This window comes from Siphateles boraxobius, unplaced genomic scaffold (genome assembly GCF_051911475.1).
Source record: "Siphateles boraxobius isolate OS27281-9 unplaced genomic scaffold, OSU_SipBor_1 198, whole genome shotgun sequence".
Lineage (NCBI taxonomy): Eukaryota > Metazoa > Chordata > Actinopteri > Cypriniformes > Leuciscidae > Siphateles > Siphateles boraxobius.
In genome coordinates this window covers 107,501-129,506 of record NW_027508808.1, presented here as the reverse complement: position 1 = coordinate 129,506, position 22,006 = coordinate 107,501, and the positions used below count along the sequence as shown (strand labels likewise).

Below are 22,006 nucleotides of genomic sequence, written 5' to 3'. Positions count from 1 at the left end.
AAACAGATGTTAAGGGAAAACAATCTATAATATGACCTGATAAACTGATATTTTACAGTGTGAGAGGACTCTTCCTATCACTTCAGAGCCCTTCCTCCAGATTGCTTTCTACAAGTCCCCTGCTAAAAAAAAGCATTTTAGTGTGGTTTTACCTGGTATAAGCTGGTCTCCCAGCCTGACCGGATGACAAGTGCCCAAAACCAGGCCGGTTTAAGACTTATTTATTCATTTATATATTTGGGCATAATATACACAATAATGTTAAGTGTCATTTTTTTTAATTTATTTTTTTATTGGTATGTTATCCACTGCATTTCATGAAATGTATTCTTCCAAATTATAGGTTTAGGAAAGCAATTCTGAAGAAGAGAAAAGTCGAAGACAGACCATTTTCTTAAAGAAAATTTGATTAGAACGGCCAGATTAGTTTGCTGTTTATTATTACACATTTCACAATGGCTCCAGACAATGTCAGATATTCTCAAGGCTTTTGTTTAAACTGCACATAAAGCATCATACTAAAATATAATCAGCTATTCATGACAGATCATCGGAATAAGCTTTGCGATTTTTAGTTCTTGTTGTGGTTTAACTGGATACATACTGACAGATTGGTCAACACTTGTGTGATAACTATATGATGACTGAACACACAAAGTTATGTATAATACCATTTAGCAAGCTTGCACACCTATGGCACATAACATAACATTTGGCACCATATCTTGGAATGTTTAGGCAATTTTCTTTGTTTTACAAGGCTTCTATTGTAAGGAAAGAGCCCTCATTTTTTAGTCAATGCCAATATAAAGCTGCCATGATTCAGTGCTGTGGTTTTACAAATAATACATGAGTAAAACCAGTTTTAACTTGGTTTAAATGGATCTATAAGGCGTTCTGGTACTTATATATCTGCGGTATTTATCAAGATTAAATATTCCATATTTTTTTGCTATTTAAATAGATATATTGACGCATTCTTAAATTAGATTTACTTACTACCACAGTATTTGTATAGCAAACTTTTCTTTGGACTGCACCATACATAAAAAGAACAGGTCACCATAAATAATATTACTAACAAATTCAGACAATAACATCATAATTTCTTGGTGTCAGGATATTTTAAATAGCTCATAAGGAGAAGTGCCCCGTACTCAGTTATAGTCACGTCGCAGTGCATACTTTGAAGTTTCATTTGCTACCAGAGATGAAGAGTTCAATATTCTTATTGTCTTCCCTCGGGTTTAAGTCTGTCCAGCTCCAAGCGCTCAATGAGAGTCCTTGGTCACTTCTTGGTCCCTTTGAGTTGTCAATGATGTGATGTTTATGAGGGAAGGACTCACAAAACAGAAGCAGGATGGACACAACAACAAGAACACTTACAAGACAGAAAGCTGGAGTGTACTACATAAGACGGAGACATCACGTTTGGACTGAGTGCTTATAGTTCACACAAATACAATGCTTCATTGGACACAAGAAGTCAAAGCTGGGTTCCAGAGGATTTTGAGAAGGTGCTCATGTTTATATTATGACCAATTTACCTCACTTTCTTTGTCTCTTTCAGTTTCTTTCTGACTCACTTCCTGATTTAAGTCCCTTTTTAGTTCTATTTTCCAGTCCATCCTTCTCATTTATTCCATGATTATCTTGCTATCGACAGCCGCAGCCCTCCACCACCATGTCTTGATAGTTTTTCAACACCACACGTTCCTCCTGGTCCAAGTAGAGGAGAGCGATAGGGCTAAGGGCCGTCGGCACACAGCAAGCCCGCGGCACGGCCCCGTTTACAGAGTTGACCAGCGTCTGAACCATGGCATGGCTAGATGAATTCATATGGTCAGCCAGTGGGAAACGGCACTCTCCAAGGCAAAAGAAAGCATCATAACCGGATGGGGCTACGATCCATTTATTCCAGCCTACATCTTTGAAGTCCACGTACAGCGGGTGCCGACGGCAGCGAGAGCGGGAGAGTCGTTTGAGCTTGGCGGACCTCCCACCATTTCGTTTCACTCTCCTGTCATTCCGTCCCACCCGCCAGCCTTCGTCAGAGCCCTGACCCCTATCACCCTTAAACCTGCCCCTGCCCTTGCCTCGCCTGCCAGCAGGGGTCCAATTTCTGAGGGGCACAAAGGGCTCGCTGCGCCCATCATGGCTGTAAGTCACCAGTAAGGGCCTCTGCCTCGCCCAACTGGGCTCATCTTGCCCCGTGTACCTACGCACCCTCAGATGTCTCTCTTTAGGAAGACTGCTGTTATTATCAGCAATAACATCCAGAATAAAAGACAGGCTCCCTGACCTCTTGGGTAGATTGTGAAACACTTCTCCATCCAGGGGAAAAGTTTCCCAAAGTTCTGCACCTTTTCTATCTCTAGTCAACCTGCGTGAATGGAGCAGTGTGGGTTTTGATGCTGGGTCACCGTTGGAAAGATAAAGACTGGCCACGTGAGAACTTCCACTAAACCCCTCATGAAGAAAACGCAGCTCTGCTGACACCACACTCTCTTCTGATGGAATGGAGGACAGATTGAAGCCAATGTGAATGCTGTCCACTGGTGTTTTCTGCTCTTCTGGAAGACTCAGCACTGTAGAATCTACACAAGAAAAAAGAGAAAGAAAAAGTTCTTAAGCTGTAAAACACTTTCTTTCCATCATGATCAAACACTTGATCTCTACGTAATGGCATAATTCTCCAACTAAATAATAATTGCACATCATTTGCTAGGAGCACTTATGAAAATAAGCCATGTTCTTCTTAACTTGTTCCAAGGTGTCTACGCTAATGCCAAGACTTGAGTGAAAAATATCAGAACATTGAATCCACAGGTAGCTTTTTCAATGGGCATGCTGGCACCTAAGGCAGGTTAATTGACTTACACGTCTCTGTACTGTGTTTGCGGTAAAGTTAGCTTTTTATCACTGCCAAGGGAATTGGTTTTCTCTATGATCTAGTACAATAGCTGCTCATACCTGTGTGATGAAAGCATCGGACTGTGTTGGCTCCTTGCACATGCTGGGAGGGGTAGTTAAACTCTGGGTCTTCAATGAGATGGTACTGTTGAGTGTGGAATCGATACAGGTCGAGAAGATATTGGGGCACCTGTGCCTCCTCACTGGGGTTGGGGTGTGACTGAAGGCCCAGACGGGTCAGCAGGAGGTTCTGAATGGTGTGGGCCAAACTAGGCTTCAGAGGGCTGGCCAGGTTTTCATGAGTCTGACTGGGATCCTCCTGGTGTCCTGATGAGGCTTGAGGTAGCAGCAGGATCATCAGAACCAGTAGGCTAGCAGGGAACATGTTGGACCTATGGAGAGAGTGGAAAAAAGAGGAGCCATTGTGAGACTGCTGAAGATATTTTGAAGATTTTGTTTGTTTTTCTTTTCTGTTTTGGACCCCATTGACTTCCATTAAAGGGTGGATAATGTCAGATTTGGAATGGAACAATGACAATTTTTATTTTTGAGTGAACTATCCACAAAACCTGGCTTGAAAATAATAATGGTCAGAAATGTAGTGATTTAATAAACCCATTTACCGTGGTAATTTACCAATTTAGCTTTAGCCCTTAAGTCTTTGATTTCTCTTATATGGCAGGTGATTTAGTGCTAGTACTTTGGTTTCTTGCATGGTAAGGAACTTTCAATCTGTGTTTTTGTTGTTGATTTACTGGTATTTGTTGTTTTGGAGACAGTAATCGCAGAAACAGTGCCATAGGGGAACTACAGTAAAGTAGTTTTACAGAGATCATGGCCTGTGGTGTTTGATTTAGAGGTCTACACTAGGACTGTTAGACCAATTCATTAGGCCTGTGTCTCTCAAGTTAATTTACTTGACAAATGAGAATAACCTAGGACATCCAGTATTGGTGCACTATGTTCTTGAAAAGCACATGCCTAACTTACAGTACATTCAAATTTATATTGCGTTATGCTAGGCTATGTTATGCTACGTTATGCTATATTACATTATTTAATTTACTGTTTATAAAACAGGTGTGGTCATTTTAGGATGGTCGTGACTCGTGAGGCATATGTTAAATCTAGAGTGATTATAACGTTCAATATATGATGAAAGCAGATTTAAATTTTGCAGTTTGTTTATGTGTCTTTGTTGACGCAGTGCCGGTGACCCAAAGAGAGGGACTGGTTGTCATTTGTGTGTCAACAGCTGCTTGGAAATAATCACTAGGTTAAAAGTTTACAGATTGTGTATGCACACTGATGTTTATGGTTGTGACCAACTTTAAGTAAATCACCTTTCAAAAGTAATTTGAGACTGGGAGGTTTAGTGCTGTGATGGTTTATTGCTAGGGTTTTTTCTTCATACATTTATTTCAGTCTATACATATTTGCAAATAATGTTGTGAGCTTTTGAAGAATACAATAAAATAAAGCAACAGACTGACTTGTATTCATCAATATATTCTTTGATATCTTGTGCAATACAGAACTCAAAGAGGAAGCAGTCATCAATTTTACAACTTCCATTTGGAAACTTTAACATAACTTGCATAGCCTGAATTCGGGCCTTGTCTACGTCACTGTCAGCCGTTCTGTTACCTGAAAGGATAGACTGGCACACACAGATCTCCTTCCTTTCAGTAAGATCTAATTGTTACAAGCTGTTATCCATTAGTGGTGAAATCTTCTCGAAGTGAACTATTCTTTCCATCGGCCTCAACTCTAAACCTACTTAAGCCTTCAAAGGGTCCTTTACAAATATGGTGGAGTTTGTAAGAGGTGTCAGAGGGCTAATGTGAGAGCTCTGAAAGAAAAACTCGCAAATGTTTAAATCAGTCATCAACAGCTTTGACTTGAATCTTATTACATTGGAAGTCTATGGGACATCCATTATATGCCTGGCCTGTAATCCTCCTTTATCACCGTAAACACACATTTTGTCTGTTCTTACTAACTGAAGGATGAGTGTAAATGATTTCTGTGGTTTTAAAAGTATCTGTGGCATATAAGTTTTGTCTCTTGTTTATCCCAGAGGACTCTTCAACAAGGTGCTGGGTGGTCTCACCGGGGCCAGAAACACTTGCATCTAAGTCAAACTAAGTGTTCTTTTGATGTAGAATCTGCTCAAGTCAGGACCTGCTGAGCAGCGACTCCTTTGGGAGTCTAGGATAACCCTCAACTACAGGTGTTAAAACGCACTGGAGAAGCGGATGTATACCATCCTCTCGCTGTCCTCTGACCCCTCCCTCTCGCTCACGCTCATTCACCAAACTCCAGCCAAATCCTCAGAGGACACACAGGATAAGACAGTCCCCCACGCCCACAGCATCCGGCAGTAAAGTAGATTAAGTGGCTTTTACTCATCCACTCGATTGTTCCGCCCAGTGGGACCTCACAGAGGTGTAGCTTCCAGACGGAGCAGCTCTCCTGAATGCCGCCTCCCCTCTAAAACTTCATTAGACTCCTTTGCTTCTGTCTTCCCCACAGTCCCTCCCCCCATTGCTGTGTGTTCATGCTGCATGTGTGTCATGTTTTCTGTTGTGATTAGATTCGACACGTAATAACTTCCTCTACAGAGAGAGCGGTAATCAGATGGAGGGGGCGGAAAGAGGCGTTTATTAGACCCCAGAACAGACGGCAAGGGGTGACCCCGGGAGAGAAAAGGTCGGCCAGACTCGTGCCATTACCAGAGCGATGTGACCTGCTGACCTCAGAGTGGAGGGCAGGGTGTCCTTGCATCCACTTATCTCATTCAGCTTTCTTTCCACATTTTTTCCCCTATTTTTATTCTTCTTATCAGTTCTCTTCCTGTAAAGCATGACTTCCAGAATTGATATATTGTTACATAGTTCTAGGAAAGGCCAGTTCTTTCTCTCTCTCATGTTTCCCCTCTTTGGATTTACCCAGAAGTCAGCAGTGAAGGGCCATAGGGGTCATGGTGCCTCTGCTTGTTGCTGATTTATCCTCAACCGCTGTCTTCATGTTTCAAATTTCACTCCGTACCCCGATCCCTCTGCTCTCCTTTCCTGTTGTTCTTCCTTTCGTTCATTCCCTAGACTGCTTCTCCCCGGCTCGCTCCCCCCACATTTTATAATTCTGTTCAAGCAGGAACACTCTTAAACATGCTCTACTTTTTTGGATGCAAATGGTACCCATATTTATTTGCCCCGCAAGTTTGAGTGCCTAAGGCACGAGAGAAGTCACAAATGGTCGAGCTGTGCCTCTGTTTTGCTGAATTAAAGAGATGAAATCATTAGAATAATATTGCAGGTAGACCACTGGGCGGTTTTATTGGGGTAAATTAGCACAGACCTGTAATTTATCCCAGCTGGACCGATTAAGAGATAATGACAGCGGCCCAGGCCTCAGATTGTGCTTCATAACATTACCTGGAACAGTCCTCTGTGACAGTACACATACACACATGCATACACACAACCCACTGTTACAGACTGAAAGACACACTCCAGAACTCACTGATACTGCTATAGAAACATACACAAACACACATTCTGTGCAGCTTGCCAAAGGTTCAGCTAAGAACAGACAAAAGTGGTCTCCAAGGATGAGTAGAGTAGACCAGACAAGACGAGACATTTCCTCCCAGAATCCTCCCCTAACCCCCACATAACATGCTGTTATCAATTTGACCGTTTTGGCGGTCCTGCAACCCTCAGACATTGTTGTATTATTATCTGGCAAACTCTGAATGATCTATTTTAGTTAACGCAACATTGTAGCATCCTAAAAACAGACTTTTTTAAGCTCTGAAAAGACGTATCAGAACTTCCCTTTTTGATTTATCCAGTTAGCAAATGACTTGCCTGTTTGTTTGCTATACATTTTATCCCCCAAGCCAAGATAATATATTCTACTCTCTGCCCGTCCGGGACAGCATCTACTCTCCAGTCTCTTCTTCTGAATGCTCCAGCAAGGAAATATTAGCAGCTTTTGCATGCTTTTTGGTTTTTGCTTTTCATGGAAACACTGATCTGCCTGTTTCACATGTTCTGAGGAAGCATCTCCGCTATGAATCTGTCATTGGGTTTGCAGAGCAATGCATGTGAATTTTTAGCACAGATCAGACAGTTTGATGAGGAACCTGAAATGAGTGGTTGGTTGACGTTTTGAGTGAGTTTTATCAGATTTGAGTCATACATTGCAGAACATCGTCTTGTACGTCTTGTCCAAAATCTAAACTTCCTTAAAACAAGATAAAAGACTCGAGAAGAAGAATTGTATGAGATAAAACTGTTTCACAGTAAATAAGCAGTACGTAATATTTGTATGATTTGTGCTTAAAAGTAATATGCTATGTGTCAGAAAATAAACTTAAAGGAATACTTCACCCAAAAATGAATCTTCTGTCATCATTTACTCACACTCAAGTTGTTCAAACCTTGTATGAATTTCTTTCTTCTGTTGAAGACAAAAGAATATATTTTGAAGAATGTCGGTAACCTGACAGTTGATGGACCCCATCGACTTCCATAATATTTTTTTCTCTTCTATTTACAATTGAAGTCAATGGGGCCCATCAACTGTTTGGTTACCCATATTCTTCAAAATATCATCTTTTGTGTTCAACAGAAGAAAGAAATTCATACAGGTTTAAAACAACTTGGGGGTGACAGAATTTTCATTTTTGGGTGAACTATCCCTTTCATTCAAGATACACATTTTTAAATGTTCTTACATGATTTTGCTGCTGAAAGTCAATTTATATTGTATAAATCATGTTTAAACTGGATAACAAGACAAGCACTTCATAGAGTCATAGTTTTACCCGTGAGCCAGGATATAACTGATGTTGCAAGCATCAAGGTGTTCTGCGGTGGAGGGTAGTACTCACGTCCAGGTGAAGTGGGAGGTGTGCAGAGTCCATGGTTTGTCCTTGAGCTCCAGCGTTACAGATCCTCTCCTCTCATTCGCTCCTGAGGACGGAGTGGACGCCGTCTGCCTCTGCTGGATTAACTAATGTATCTGTGGAATAACGTGAGCTCTCCAGCTTGTCCTCAGGCACTCATCCTGTTGTGAGTGTTGGAGAAGTGCACTTTTTAAAAACATCCACTGGTTTTCTTGTGGCTGACTTCCAGTGCCGTTATATCAGGACTAGGATTCAAAATAGCAGCTGAGGGGAAAGAGAAAATGAAATGGAAGAGAGAGGAAGAATTGGAAGTTTGTGCCGGCTAATTTTCCTGTCCCTCTGGCTTTGTAGCTGACTTTCTCCCTTCCTCTCTGAATCTGTCTGTACTTCTCTTTTGCGCTCTCCTCCCCTTTTTCCTCTCTCGCTCTTGCTCTCTCTCTCTTTTACCAGCTGGTAAACTCAGTTAAACTCTAATTGACTTTCCTGTCCATTTGGATCCTCCCTGATAGTGATGTCACCGATGCCCCCTCCCTCCACCCACCTCTCCAAACGTACAATACACACACACACACACACACACACACACACACACACACACACACACACACACACACACACACACACACACACACACACACACACACACACACACACACACACACACACACACACACACACAAAGATAAGGTCAGGGCTGCTTTGGATACACAGTACAGGTCAGATTGCCATTTGCAACTTTACATTTGGGTCTAAATGTTTCTTTTGCCGGAAACAGGAAAAAAACATCAAAGATAAAGTCGAGCACACAATGGGCGGCACAGCCAGTTGATCTGACATTATCTGAGTGAGTGTTTACTCTGGAGTGAGTCATGAAGGTGAAAGAGAACTAATGATGATACAAGATTAATTCACTGTCATTGGTGCTAATGAACAGCCAGAGGGTGCCAGGAAAACACATCTATCACCAGGAATTGAGCGAGAGAGACGATAATAAGTGCAAAAGGAACACAAAAAGAAAGAGAGATGAGAGAGGGAGCAAGGTGCGCTCGTCCTTCCGGTGGGGTGGACTGCATTGGTATGCATCTGGCAGGGCAATGAGAAAATGTCTGTAACCTCACAAGCATTGTCTGACAGATTGGATTGCATCTGTTGAATCAGTTGAAACACCCCCTTCTTAACACACACACACACACACACACACACACACACACACACACACACACACACACACACACACACACACACACACACACACACACACACACACACACACACACACACACACACACACACACACACACACACAGAGAAGCCAGTTCGCCCATGCAAGGACACGGCTTTCCAGAATCTTCGGTGGCATAGAACTTTTTTACATTGGACGTAAAGTGCAAATCAGTATTCCAGAGTAAAATTCAGACATTGAAATTCATTAACATGTATGTGGAGCTTGACACTTATTTGAATTTTTCACATGACATTTGTTTGTGGTGAGAGTTTTCAGTTTTAGAATTTTGAATTTGTAGTTAATAATTTCTTCATCTGAATTCTAAAATTCTCTAATCTGAAAATGTACAAGTCATTTCACCTCTAATGAAATTAGCTACTTTTTTGGTTAAATGTCTAAAGTCTAATGTTTAAAGTTAAAACAAACAAACTAGCAACCCAAAACTGAAACATTTCGGTCATTTTTCTAACTCCATATGTAAATTGCACAGGAACAACAATATGCATTTTTTTAACATAACAGTCTGAATTGGAAATCTGACAGATTATTTGATGCTCTCTGTCTGCACAAAACACCAGAAACGGTCTTCACGGCAGGTACCACCACAGGTAATGATGAGGTCAGGGTCATATTTTCTGGATAATGGCATGGCATGCACCCTCTCTAACGTTTCCTAATCTAACCTAGTTCTCCAGACAGATGAATTTGCTGCAAAATGTCAAAGTTTGATTGAACGCACAGCCTAGATATGGGACAAGTTTTCCCCTTTCCTTTTAAAAGTTATTCCTAAATGCATTTTGCTTCGTTTTTGCCCTTTCAAAACAGACATGCCACCCATTTTTGGTCAATGAGTTTGTTGTTGGAAAGACAACCGTTGGGTGAGTGAGGGAGTTTGTCTCAAAATAAAAAGTAAGGAAAGCGAGTGAGCGAGCGAGACTACTGTTGGATGATAAAAATGAGGATCTTCCTGTAGACTTGCTCTCGGTTGATGTTCACAGTCTCTGTTTGAAACAGAGAGATGTCATCGGCCTCACATTTCCTCCTTGGAGTTGGGTGAGTCTTCTGCATTCCAGCACGGGTGGGGCATCCTGAATTAATTCATTTATTTATTGGCCGTGGTGTTCCTGTACAGATCTGTGAAAATGTATTCACAAACTATTCTTCTCTGTTGTGGCGTGCTGTTTCTGGCTTGTGGCCGGCACGGATAAATTACATATAACAGAATGCAAGCCTCAAATGTCACTGGAAATATTTCTTCTTAATCCCTTGGGAAAATGTTGTTTGACTGTCACCATCTGCTCGCTCAATAAACGTCTTTTTTTTTTTTTTACATGTATTTTCAGTTTTAGCGCACTGGCACGCTTTTCCCATTTCATTGAATTACTTATCATAGCCATTTACGAAAACCAGAAGAGATTTATTGTTAAACTAATCGAAAATTTGAATTTATTGAGAATATTGTTCTCAATATGAACAATCATTCAATACGTACCGCTCTGTTTGTTGTTAGGTTGACACAATTTTTAGGCTGGTCTGCCCTCAGCGGTCAAATAGCGCTCATCAATTTTTCCATTTTGAATAAAAAAATAGCCTTTATCATTTACTGTGCGTGATTCATGTCATGTATTTTAAAATTGAACTGATAACAAAGTAACGAGACAAAAAACACAAATTAAGCCCTTTTCGGCATATTATACAGTGTACAATTAAGACTGAATGTGTGCAATTTTTTAAATAAAAATATTTGGAAATAGTTTAAATGCATTACTTTGAAAAATAGTGAAAGAAAGTATCATTTTTTGTAGATTCATTCTATATAGATTTTAGTCATATTTGCAGATCTTAATCTGAATACTGGACCATTTGAAAACAGACAAAACTACAATTGCAATTAAATGAGCTGGTGCATGCTGGGACTTTGATGGGAGTTAATCTGAGTAATGTGGTGAATAACTTTCTCCGATAATTCACTCTCGCTTTTCTGACAAACATAGGGTGCTTTGCATTTGATAGAAATTCCAAAGTACTTTCTGAGATAAGATTCCTTTCTTTTAAGGTCATTGTTTGTTGAAAGAGAGGGAGAGAGAGAGAGAGAGAGAGAGAGAGAGAGAGAGAGAGAGGGCTAAAGCGAAGGACAGAGAGAGTGATGAGATTAGGATGGGGAACCATACCTCGTTCCCGTACACGTTCATAAGTGAGACGATGAGAGACCAGCTTCCTCTGAGTGCTAATCGCTGTTCTGCCAGCATATGCTTGGCAAGCGTTTCTTCACTGCATTACATGATAAAACACGACTGGCCATCGCAGATATATAAAGACACACACACTTACACACTGCATTGTCTTGATACTCCACGTCTCCCTCCTCCACAACACATTCCAATGATGTCATCAGTGTAAATGTGTAAGAAAAGGTCATCACATGTGTAAACGTGCACCAGGGTGTGTGTGTCTGTGTAAATGTGAGGCTTTTTGTTCTGTTTTGTTATCATTGCCCGTGATTTTGTCAATAATCAGAAGCTAGACAGAGAACAAAGTGCATTTGGTCAAGAGTTTGTGTTCGTGGCCCTTTGGCCTCCACCTTGACCCTTTAAGGCTTTGATATACAGATGCTTTTTTTGGTCTTCGCTTGGGGGTGAAAAGAAGAAGAAGATTTCCACGTCAGAGAAGTCAGAGCTGTACCAGTGTTTACCAGCTAGAGCAAACTTTTCCAGACACTAATTCCAAACAAAATCAAAGAACGAATTGATGTGACAATGTCGAACACAATCGCGACAAAACGAACTTTGTTTGAAGTATATCTGGGCCATTAAGGGTCCTGGCATTTTCCTATAGAGACACAATGAAGTATCAGTTTGAACTCTGATTTCAAATTGATGAACTTCAGTTCTTAAAAATGTAATGTTCATGGATTGGTATTTACCTTTATTTATATTTACCTTATATATATTATACACACACTTTATTAGGTACACCTGTTCAACTGTGTGTTAACGCAAATATCAAATCGATCAAAATAATCTGCTGAAGTTCGAACTGAGCAGCAGAATAGGGAAGAAATGTGCTTTAAGTGATTTTGAACATGGCTGTTGGTGTCAGACGGGCTGGTCTGAGTGTTACAGAAACTGCTGATCTACTGTGATTTTCACACACAACCATCTCTAGGGTTTACAGAGAATATGGTCAGATAAATATATAATTGTTCCGTGTGCAGAAATGCCTTGTTGATGTCAGAGGTCAGAGGAGAATGGCCAGACTGGTTCAGCTGATGGAAAGGCAACAGTAACTCAAATAACCATCGTTACAACCGAGGTCTGCAGAACAGGATCTCTGAACACACAACACGCCAAACCTTGAAGCAGACCGGCTCCAGCAGCAGAAAACACACACCGGTGACACTCCTGGCTACAATTCACACGGACTCAACAAAACTGGACAATATAAGATTGGAGAAACATTTCCTGGTCTGATGAGTCTCATTTTCTGATGCAACATTCAGATGGTAGGGTGTAGATTGAGTATTGTTGCTGACCATGTCCATCCCTTTATGACAACAGTGGACCGTCTTCTGATGGATACTTCCAGCAGGATAACACACACGTCATGAAGCTCAACTCATCTCAAACTGGTTTCTTGATCATGACGGTGAGTTCACTAAACTCAAACGGCCTCCACAGTCTCCAGATCTCAGTCTAACAGAGCAGCTTTGCATGTGGAGGAACAGGAGATTCACATCATGGATGAGCAGCTGATAAATCTGCAGAAACTGAGGGATGTTTTCATGTCAATTTGGACCAGAATCTCAGAGGAATGTTTCCTGCACCTTGTTAAATCAATACCATTAAGAATTAAAGCAGTTCTGAAGGCAAAAGGAGGTCCAACCCGGTACTAAGGTGTACCTAATAAAGTGTCCGGTGAGTGTATTATATATGCCTCACTATTCCCCAGTAATCACGGTCAACACACATGATGTAACAGAGCTGAAACGGAGTTAAAAACACATGCTCGCACTGTAATCCCATATTCTTATCTCAACAGCCTCTACTGATGTGATCAACATTCTCACCACAATAAATCTGCTCATTTCATCATGTAGCATTGCTAAGAAAACGATTAAACTACTGTTAAACTGTCTCACTGTTTATCATTCTGATAAGAACTCCAGTCAGGTTTCTTTTCTTGTAATTACCTGTCATTATTATAGTGATATGAGCTGTCATTCTAACACTCAACATGACGATATAATCTAAAACTGTGTGCTCGGGCTGATATGCAGCCATTTAGTCTAATCTTGTTGATTGTACAACCTCTACTTCACGTTCTTCAGTGTTTGTACGCGTGGCACGTGGCTGCAATAGACAGCTGAGGCAGTTTGTGCTCATGAACGATAATCCTGCAATTAGCCGTTATCTAGTGGTCTTGTTTATCACCGGTGGAGGCAGGAGGAGCTTAAAGCATCGGCCGGCCCCGGCGGCGAGGAGGGTCGCAAAACGAGACGGAGGGTTTTTCAGAAGAAGAGGAAGATTAGAACTAACAGGAAGAGCGCTCTCCTCTGTTCATGTAAACGTGTCTGGGTGACTGGACGGCTGAAATAAATAAATCGGCCTTGTGGGAGACGTCCGTAGCAGTGGTGGAATTTCCCCCCCCAAAAAAAGAAAAAGCACCGTGACACACACGCATACACACACAAGCCCCTGAGAATCCAAACAGAAACACCTGTGATTCCCTCCACCACATCCATGATCCGTCTCCATGCCGACCATCCATTTTGTGTGTAAACAGTTTACAGTAGACAACAGGAGTGAAGGAGGGTCCCCGAAAAGGGAAGAGATAGATAAATTCCCTCCACCACAGTTAACTTGTCAGAGGCAACCTAATGTTATTCTACAAACCTGAAGTCTATCTATCTGTCCATCTAATTGAACTTATTCCATATTTGAAGATCTTTACACAGCTATTAAACCGAACTGAATCAACACTGAACTGATTTCAACTGTATAATGACTGTTAACTAGGGCTGGGACAACGCGTCGACGTCATCGATTATGTCGACGCAAAAGATACGTCGACGCAAAATATGCGCGTCGATTCGTCAGACCCAAAACAAAGATGGCGGCGCCGGAGAAGAGTAGCAAAACGAGTGGCTCTTCAGACTATCAGAAGTGCAAGGCGGCAAGCACTCTAAAGTGCACATACACACACACACACCACAGAAAAATGTGCGTCAGTATCGAGTTCTCTTTCGGGCTTGAACGAACCATAACACACAAATTATGCCAAACTTCCCGTTTTGTCGAGTGTCCTCATAAGAGCAGTCTTATATGAGTAAAATAAAGTAGTTTATTTTAAAGAGTAAATGACTCACTCAGACCCGGCGCCAGGATGATTATTATACCGGCAGCCTAATAATCATGAATGAACTCTGCATATCCGTCGAACGGCTTCTTCGCTCAAAAGGAAAAAAATGTCACGAAGCGCAGTGAAATGCAACGACCTATGTGGCGTTTCCCTGATGGATCGAGGTTGTTCCTTAACTTCATTTTATACGTGCAATTCACACGAGCTCTAAGCGCGTGCGAGACTGCTGCAAGTATGCGCTTATAGCTATTAATGTCGTGAAAAATACATAGAGGACACTGACAACGCGCTGACAGACAGGACCAAGAAGGTAACATTTAATAAAGTCTCAACTTTCAAATGTGGTCAGTCAAAGAAAATTAAACCATAAATAGGCCTACTATTTTGTGGCTCTTTAATGTGTCGTGACATATTGCACTTTTTTTTCAGTAAGCTAGGCCTATTTTCAAGGCTTCAAGGTTTTATTGAATGCTACCTATGACTAAGAATTCATTACTTTGCACTTGTATAGTCTTTTAAGGAATTCATGTTTTTTTTTTCATTCAGATATGTAAATCAACATGTATAAATTGCTATTAGTCAATTAATGAGGAGATAATCCATAATCGAATCGAATCGAAATCGAATCGGGTTGGAAAAATGAATCGTTAGATTAATCGATGCATCGAAAAAATAATCGCTAGATTAATCGTTTAAAAATAATCGTTTATCCCAGCCCTACTGTTTACTATTGTCTTTTAAGAGCCGCTTAACAGCAGAATTGAATTCTGTTTGCATCATTGTACCATTATTTACCTGTTTAACACTGCAAAGCTGCTTTGAAACAATCTGTATTGTATAAAGGGCTATATACATAAAGGTGACTTGACTATTAGTGAAGTTCACAACGTAATTTAGGGAGGAGTGAACCCATCTAATCTTTCGATGAACTGCCGGAGCATATAAGCAGCCGCTCACCTTCCTCTAGCATCAGCTGTTTTGGCGTCCCTCCACCTCCCCAACTCCACCTGCATAATTTAGGCGTCTTGTTACCATACTCATCATCCAAGCATTAGTAGTCCCACTGGGGGGTTTATCCAAGCTCGAGTTGAAGCTGCTTCCTCGAGCCCCTCCATTGCGGACAGCAAGCCAAATACGCTTAACCTATTAGCTCAAAGATTATATGGGCAAAGGAACTCGTGAAATATTAATAATAATCAGAATGAACATTTATTCTGCCAAGAAACAGTTAATTAGTTAATTAAACAGTTAACTGAAGGGCATTTTATGCTGGCAAATGCATTACTATTCTGTATAATATGTGGGTACGAGCTCATCCAATCAGAATTTAGAGCTGTACTAATGATATAGTAAATAACACCACAGTGTGCAACAGTATCTCACTCTCTCGCAGTAATCTGTGCTATGTTATGGATAACTCTATAGAGACTTTAGACTCTAGCTGAAAAGTGTAAATCATCAGTCACTCTTTTGTCCTCACGGGTGGCCTCTGTATTTAATACACATGGCCAGAATCTGCCATTTGATATCGGATGGATATAAATTGCTCTCTAAACACACGGAAATTCAGCACAGTTTGGACATACTTTCCAAAAGACGGCTGGGTATAACTCATTGTAGAAGGAAGAAATACTAAAAATCAACTGGCGATTGAAGTTTTCATTGTTCATGTGTAGGCATGCCAGAGAGCTGATAGAATATGAAACACTGCAGGGTTTCAGTCTCAGATCTCCAATCCTGAATCCCATTGAAAAGATGTCATTCTAATCCAATATCACTGGGATCAGGCGGCTTGTGAAAACGTCCTTCAAAACATCTCAAGATGAGAACATGACGTTTCATCTTCACAGATGGGGGGGATAAAACACGAACAACCGAGATAAAAATGACAAAAGGCAGATCGAGAGGAATGACAGAGAGGGAGAGAGAGAAACAGCAGGTCGTAATTCACAGCGGAGCAGGACAGACGGGTCCACATTGCTGGATGTGTTATTTATGTCTGGTGTGGAGGCAAGGCCATGATCCAGGCCAGATGTGGATGGGTTATAGAGGAAAAAGGCCTGCAGGTGTTCAGATGCACATTCACAACACCTGTGCTCTGCGACCTCCATGCATCCACAGGTCACTTACAGGACCTCCGAAAGGTCAAGATGAGAGCCTGTCCCATGCAGGAAACACAGAAACCACAGTCCTAAAGCAGGTGCCTGTGTGTTAAAGGTCAGTTCTTAGTTTTTAAAGCATTCTGGAATAACAAGTTTTCTTTCGACAGATTAAACTTCCCAGCAAGCAATTTTTCATTTAAAAGACGTCTAATAGCCGTCCAAACACAACCCTGACGTCTAAGCTAAAACAAGGCAACATTTGGACTTGTCATCAATTAGATAACAAAGAAATGAAATGAGTGAAGAAATGAAACCAAACAGCATGTAATCACTGTTTACTTTGCTTACATGATGGAACATCATACATCTCGCAAATTATTTTGGCTAAAATGACATGTAACCAAATTCAAGGTTATTTTGGATAGAAGTCGGTTACTCATAGCCGCACTATATCGGGTCTATAGTTAACCTAGATGATGGTGAAATGACGGCTATTGCTTGCTGGGTTGCATCACAGCTGCTGCAACATCTGTCAAAAGTCAAAGGGACATGCGTACGTTCACTATTTTGCATTCCATTCAACTTGTCTTGCATCACTCTGGTTCATTTCGTGATAATGATCGGCTGACCGTATTCCCCACTTAAAATGATTGTTATTTTTTTCACTTGTAGATCTAATCTGCTAAGAAAAATTGTCTATTACTTTAAAAAAGCAGCCCATCTACAGGACAAACACTGCAACAATATTACAGTTTTTCTCATTCACTTTGGCTCATTTGTTTTAAACAGTCTTAACATTCTCTAAATTGTTTGTGCAATTGCCTCAGTGGTTACATCACAACATATCTGCAAAATGCAGTAACTCACCCACATGTTTTTATGGCCCTGTTTACACCTAGTATTAAGATGATAAATACAGTTGTAAACAGGTTCTTAAGGGGCTGTTTACACGACACCGTTTTCAACTAAAAACGTGAATATTTCTGTTTTGGCCATTCATTTACACGACAACGGCGTTTTGGGTGCCTGAAAACATAAACTTTTGAAAACGGGTATCAAAGTGCAAGTTTTTGAAAACTGTCTCTGTGTAAACAACAAAAATACGAATCTCTGAAGGCGATAATGTCTACTCTCTGCCTACTGACCTAATGCGTGAACATTATGCGAAGCATTCTTAGCCAGACGGGATTTAAACTTTATCGGCTGAAGAGGAAAAACGGACCAATCACAATGTTCTCTCTTTATTTCTAATACACATTCACAGCATTCGGCAGATCAGAAATTAAAGCTGCTGCTCTTTGTGTGTTTTTCTGTCATCTCCGGGTGCGTTCATATGTAAATTGCACAAGCTTATTTAGTCCATTAGATTGAAAATCTGAAAGAGCCCATGCATTTACCGGCCCATAGACCCTCCCCTAGAAGAAATCAGGACAGAAGTGGTTGAAAGTGGACAAAAGAGACCAATTAAAACACCAGGTGTAAACAGGTATGTGTCGCCCTCGTCTAATTGTGATCCTTAGTTATTGTGCAAATTATTGTACTTTTTTTTTATTGTACTTTTTTTTATAAATTTATACCTAATTTGGTATGAAAAGAAAGCGACTGTGGATTGACATGGGAGACATGAAAGTTACACTAATATGTTGTCCGAATATATAGCTTAGTCTTTTTTATATACAAATATTTGATCGATTGACCAATCAGACTCAAGTATTCCACAGAGCGCATGATTTACATGGAAGGGATGCAGTGTTTCTTTTTCGTCAACCTCCCACAATCCAGTTCAAGTAGGCACTTTAGAAGAGCAGAAATAGCAATTTATTGGAATTAAGCTGTTACCTAATTTGCTCAAATAAACACAGACAGCATGTGCAAATAAATGTGCAAAAGCTTCCTCCCTCCAAGTCTAGAGTCTCATTTGACTGGATGAATATGAGTGTACGTGTGTATGCGTATCTGTATATGTCTTCAGTTCCTTATCTAGACCGGGTGTTTATTCAGATTCAGACTCACTGATAAGGATCAGTAAATACGCTGGTCGAGAGAGACGTGTCCTGGGACCCTGCCAGCCCATCCCTCTACCTCTTCATCTATTCCCTTTATTTTGTCTTCTTCCCATCTCCCCCTTAATCATCCATCCCACCCGGATCCCCTCCGGAGCGCAGACAGATCCAGTCCCTAATCACGAATCCCGCCGTTCTTCCTCTTCTCCCCACCCGAGAGTGATTTGACAGCTGAGAACAGACAATGTCAGGTCGGCCCTACTTAATTTGGGATGGAGACGGAAGCGCCGATGTCCCACGGTGACTCTACTGTGAGCCGGCCTGATCATGACTCACACGCTTTGGCTGATGAAGGTTGGTGACCCCAATTTGCGAGAGGGAGGAGAGATGGGCGGTCACGTCTACGTCAGCGGTGCGACTAACGGGTGGATGTCCTTGTCCCTGACTGACGTAAATCAAGCACTGGAGAAAACCATCTCAGAGGAAGAGAACAGACGGTAAAAGGAGAGAGAAGGAACAGTGTGTGTCGTTTGAGTCGTATTATTACAAAGTGAAAGCTATACGATATCTATTGTATAAGATACTGAATCTAAAGGCCACCTGCACAAATAAGTGTTTTTGCAATAGTTTTATATGTTGGTTTCAAATTAAAGCCCTTTGAAATTAGAATAATTTTCGGGGTTTTTTTTCCAAAGTAACATTCCAGTATTATCATAGTTTTGCAATTTAGCGGTTGAACATACATTCTAGTGTTATTAAAATTTTTATGTATTCCAGCGATGAACAATTTTAAACCAGTTAAATTCTCATTTTCTCAGTATTGATACACCGATACCAGCTGTGATTTCTCCCTGTCTCTTCTCTCTGAGAGCGAGTTGAAACACACTCGACTCTGTGTATCTTAATGCAATAGTCTGTTGGGCTGCGTATTTCCGAGTGAAGTGCGTCATTGTGTTCATTTACACATGAACCGCTCATGATCCATGTTTTCAGCATCTCCGAGTGGTTCTCTTCACAGTAAATGCAGCGAAACTTGGTCACCATGAAATCAAAATTGGCAATTCTTGTTTTTTTTTTCAATTGAATATTGCAGTATGCATTTTAAATGTTTTATCTGTGTATATCATTATTGTTTAAAATCATGTTCATCATAAAATCTTGAATCAGAATAACGTCCCCTCTCTCTTGCAGCTTCTCTTGTCTTCTCTAATAATGAGGGCGGGGCTATAACCTGTCACTCACATGCGATCCACCAATAGCAAACCACAACCATCCAAACAATCCCCAACAGACAAATCAAGCCCCGCCCACATTTGTTCTTTTTCTAGAAGCGTTTCACTCGGATATATTAGAAGAAAAATAAGAATGTGTCTATAAATTGACATAAACCCAGCCAAAGAAATACTCACTGGAATAAAATGTGTGAAAAATGACTGTAATCATATCTGCTAGTTATTCCACCCATTCAAGACGATTGTGGTCATGAAAAAAAGGATGAATGTAGGAGAAAGAGAGGGAGGGAGGGGAGGATGAGAGCAATGTAACAGGTTAGAGGACATAGGGATGGGATGATGGCAATCCGTTGATTTTTTTTTGTTTTTGTTTTTTGTAATGAATGTAAAAATATGCACAGAAACTGTCAGCAAATCGGTGCCAGAAAGAAAGGAGGACTCCTATAACATTTTTTATTTCATATTTGGCACAGGGCCACTTGTTCATTCACAGTTGTTATTTATTACACTCCCTCATGCCATTTAAAACCTGCATTGCCACAAAACATCATGAGAGTCAATGATGACAGATTTTTTGTTGTTCCATCAACTATAAAGTATATCCCTTTAATCATTAAAATCTGTTCTCTCTGCAAACATATAACGTACGATTGACCTTAGAAGCAACTAGACCAGTTTTCATAAAGAACACACACACACACACACACACACACACACACACACACACACACACACACACACACACACACACACACACACACACACACACACACACACACACACACACACACACACACACACACACACACAGTGTTCCTTTGTGTGGCCTGTCCACAGCATTCCTTAAGTGATTCAATGTAACTACTTGAATAAATTGAGGGAGATTAATAATGTGTTTCGACAGAAAGCCCTTAAACTGCCTCTCACCAGAGAAGAATGCCGTTCAGCATCAAAATGAAAATAACTCTGGCATGGCAGGGTCCCAGTTTTAGGACTTGGACCAACAACAAATGTGCTGGCTTCCAACAGGAAACCACTCAATAGATATTGCTTGTCTACTTCCTGTTTTTGTCTAATTAGAGAATTATTATAGCAAATTCTTAACAGCTCTCATTGTCTGCCTGTCAGGCCTAATACTTTCAACATGAAACCCCCTAAAACCTGTTCAATGAGGTCGCTAAACAAATACTGATGCTTTCGCCTGAATAATTCTCCATACAATTCATACCAGATGTTTGTATCAGTAGTGATAGTATTATTTTGGGGAAATGATTGGATAGAGATGTACAATGCAAAAGGATGACTTGTTAATCCCACTTCATGACTTAGAGTGATTGTGCAGTTTTATTGCATTATTTCAGATAGTATTAGTTTCTATTTTTGTATATTTTCCATTAATTTTAGTACTTTTTTCGGTAACACTTTATTTTACAGTGTGCTTGTTACATGTTTAATTATTGACCAAATTATGCCTAATTACATGCAACTAACCCTCAACCAAATCCTAATCCTACCCTAACTCTATAGTAAGTACATGTAGTTAATTAATATTACACTGTACTTAAATATTTAATTACACTGTAACAATGACACCTTAAAATAAAGTGTAACCCTTTTTTCTTTAAAAATAAAATAAAATCTCTAAATAGTTTTTATTACTATTTTTATGTGCGTTTTACTTATTTTAGTGCATCAAGTTGCTGTCTTGTGAATGTGCGTCTTGGCAACTCTATGCCACATCTTTAGTCTGTTTCGTCAGACCATTTCAGTTTTTGCAGACTGAAGAGATACTGGCCTTTGGAAAACGACTCCATACCCAGTTATCATGTTCCCATCGGATAATGCGTGGGAGAATGGTCAAGTGAGCTTCCCATCAGAGAGAGTTTAATGTCATCTAAAGCAGCGCGGTCTCTCATTAGCACAATCTTCCTGTGTTTAATCCCAGAGGGGTGTGGGGAGACCCTCCACTTTGATTCAGATAAAAGCAGCTATCTCTCATCTCTTTATAATTAGGATCTGCTCTTGTGTCCAGTTCTTCCTGGCTAGACAGAGGCCGTGTGTCCCACCCAATCTCCACCTGTTTGCCCAGCCGATGTGGCACAACAAGCAGCGTGTCAGATGAAAACTCCTCAAAGCTTTAAGAAGAGCATCACTATTGCAGTTGTTCAGATTTAGGTGTTAGAAGAGTTTAGCACAAACGTCTAATAATAATATTTAGTATGCATAGCACATTGTTTGTGCTACAGGCATGCCTTCAT

At 40.6% G+C, this 22,006-nt stretch overlaps 2 protein-coding genes across 2 annotated transcripts in view; one reads left to right on the top strand and one right to left on the bottom strand.

The window, feature by feature from the left end:
* Positions 1–417: 417 nt before the first annotated feature.
* On the bottom strand, positions 418–8,289 carry bmp16 (bone morphogenetic protein 16). The gene is made up of 3 exons (XM_077235533.1): positions 7,814–8,289; positions 2,974–3,305; positions 418–2,597 (listed from the first exon to the last, which is right to left on the bottom strand). The coding sequence occupies exons 2-3, from the start codon at positions 3,296–3,298 to the stop codon at positions 1,657–1,659; spliced, it is 1,266 nt and encodes a 421-aa protein (XP_077091648.1). The 5' UTR covers positions 3,299–3,305; positions 7,814–8,289; the 3' UTR covers positions 418–1,656.
* Positions 8,290–16,496: 8,207 nt separating this feature from the next.
* tirap (toll-interleukin 1 receptor (TIR) domain containing adaptor protein) overlaps positions 16,497–22,006 on the top strand; it is a 26,032-nt gene continuing 20,522 nt past the window's right edge. Inside the window, exon 1 of the mRNA XM_077235531.1 lies at positions 16,497–16,628. The gene's annotated coding sequence lies outside the window, so the exon portion shown is untranslated. The remainder of the gene's footprint in view (positions 16,629–22,006) is intronic.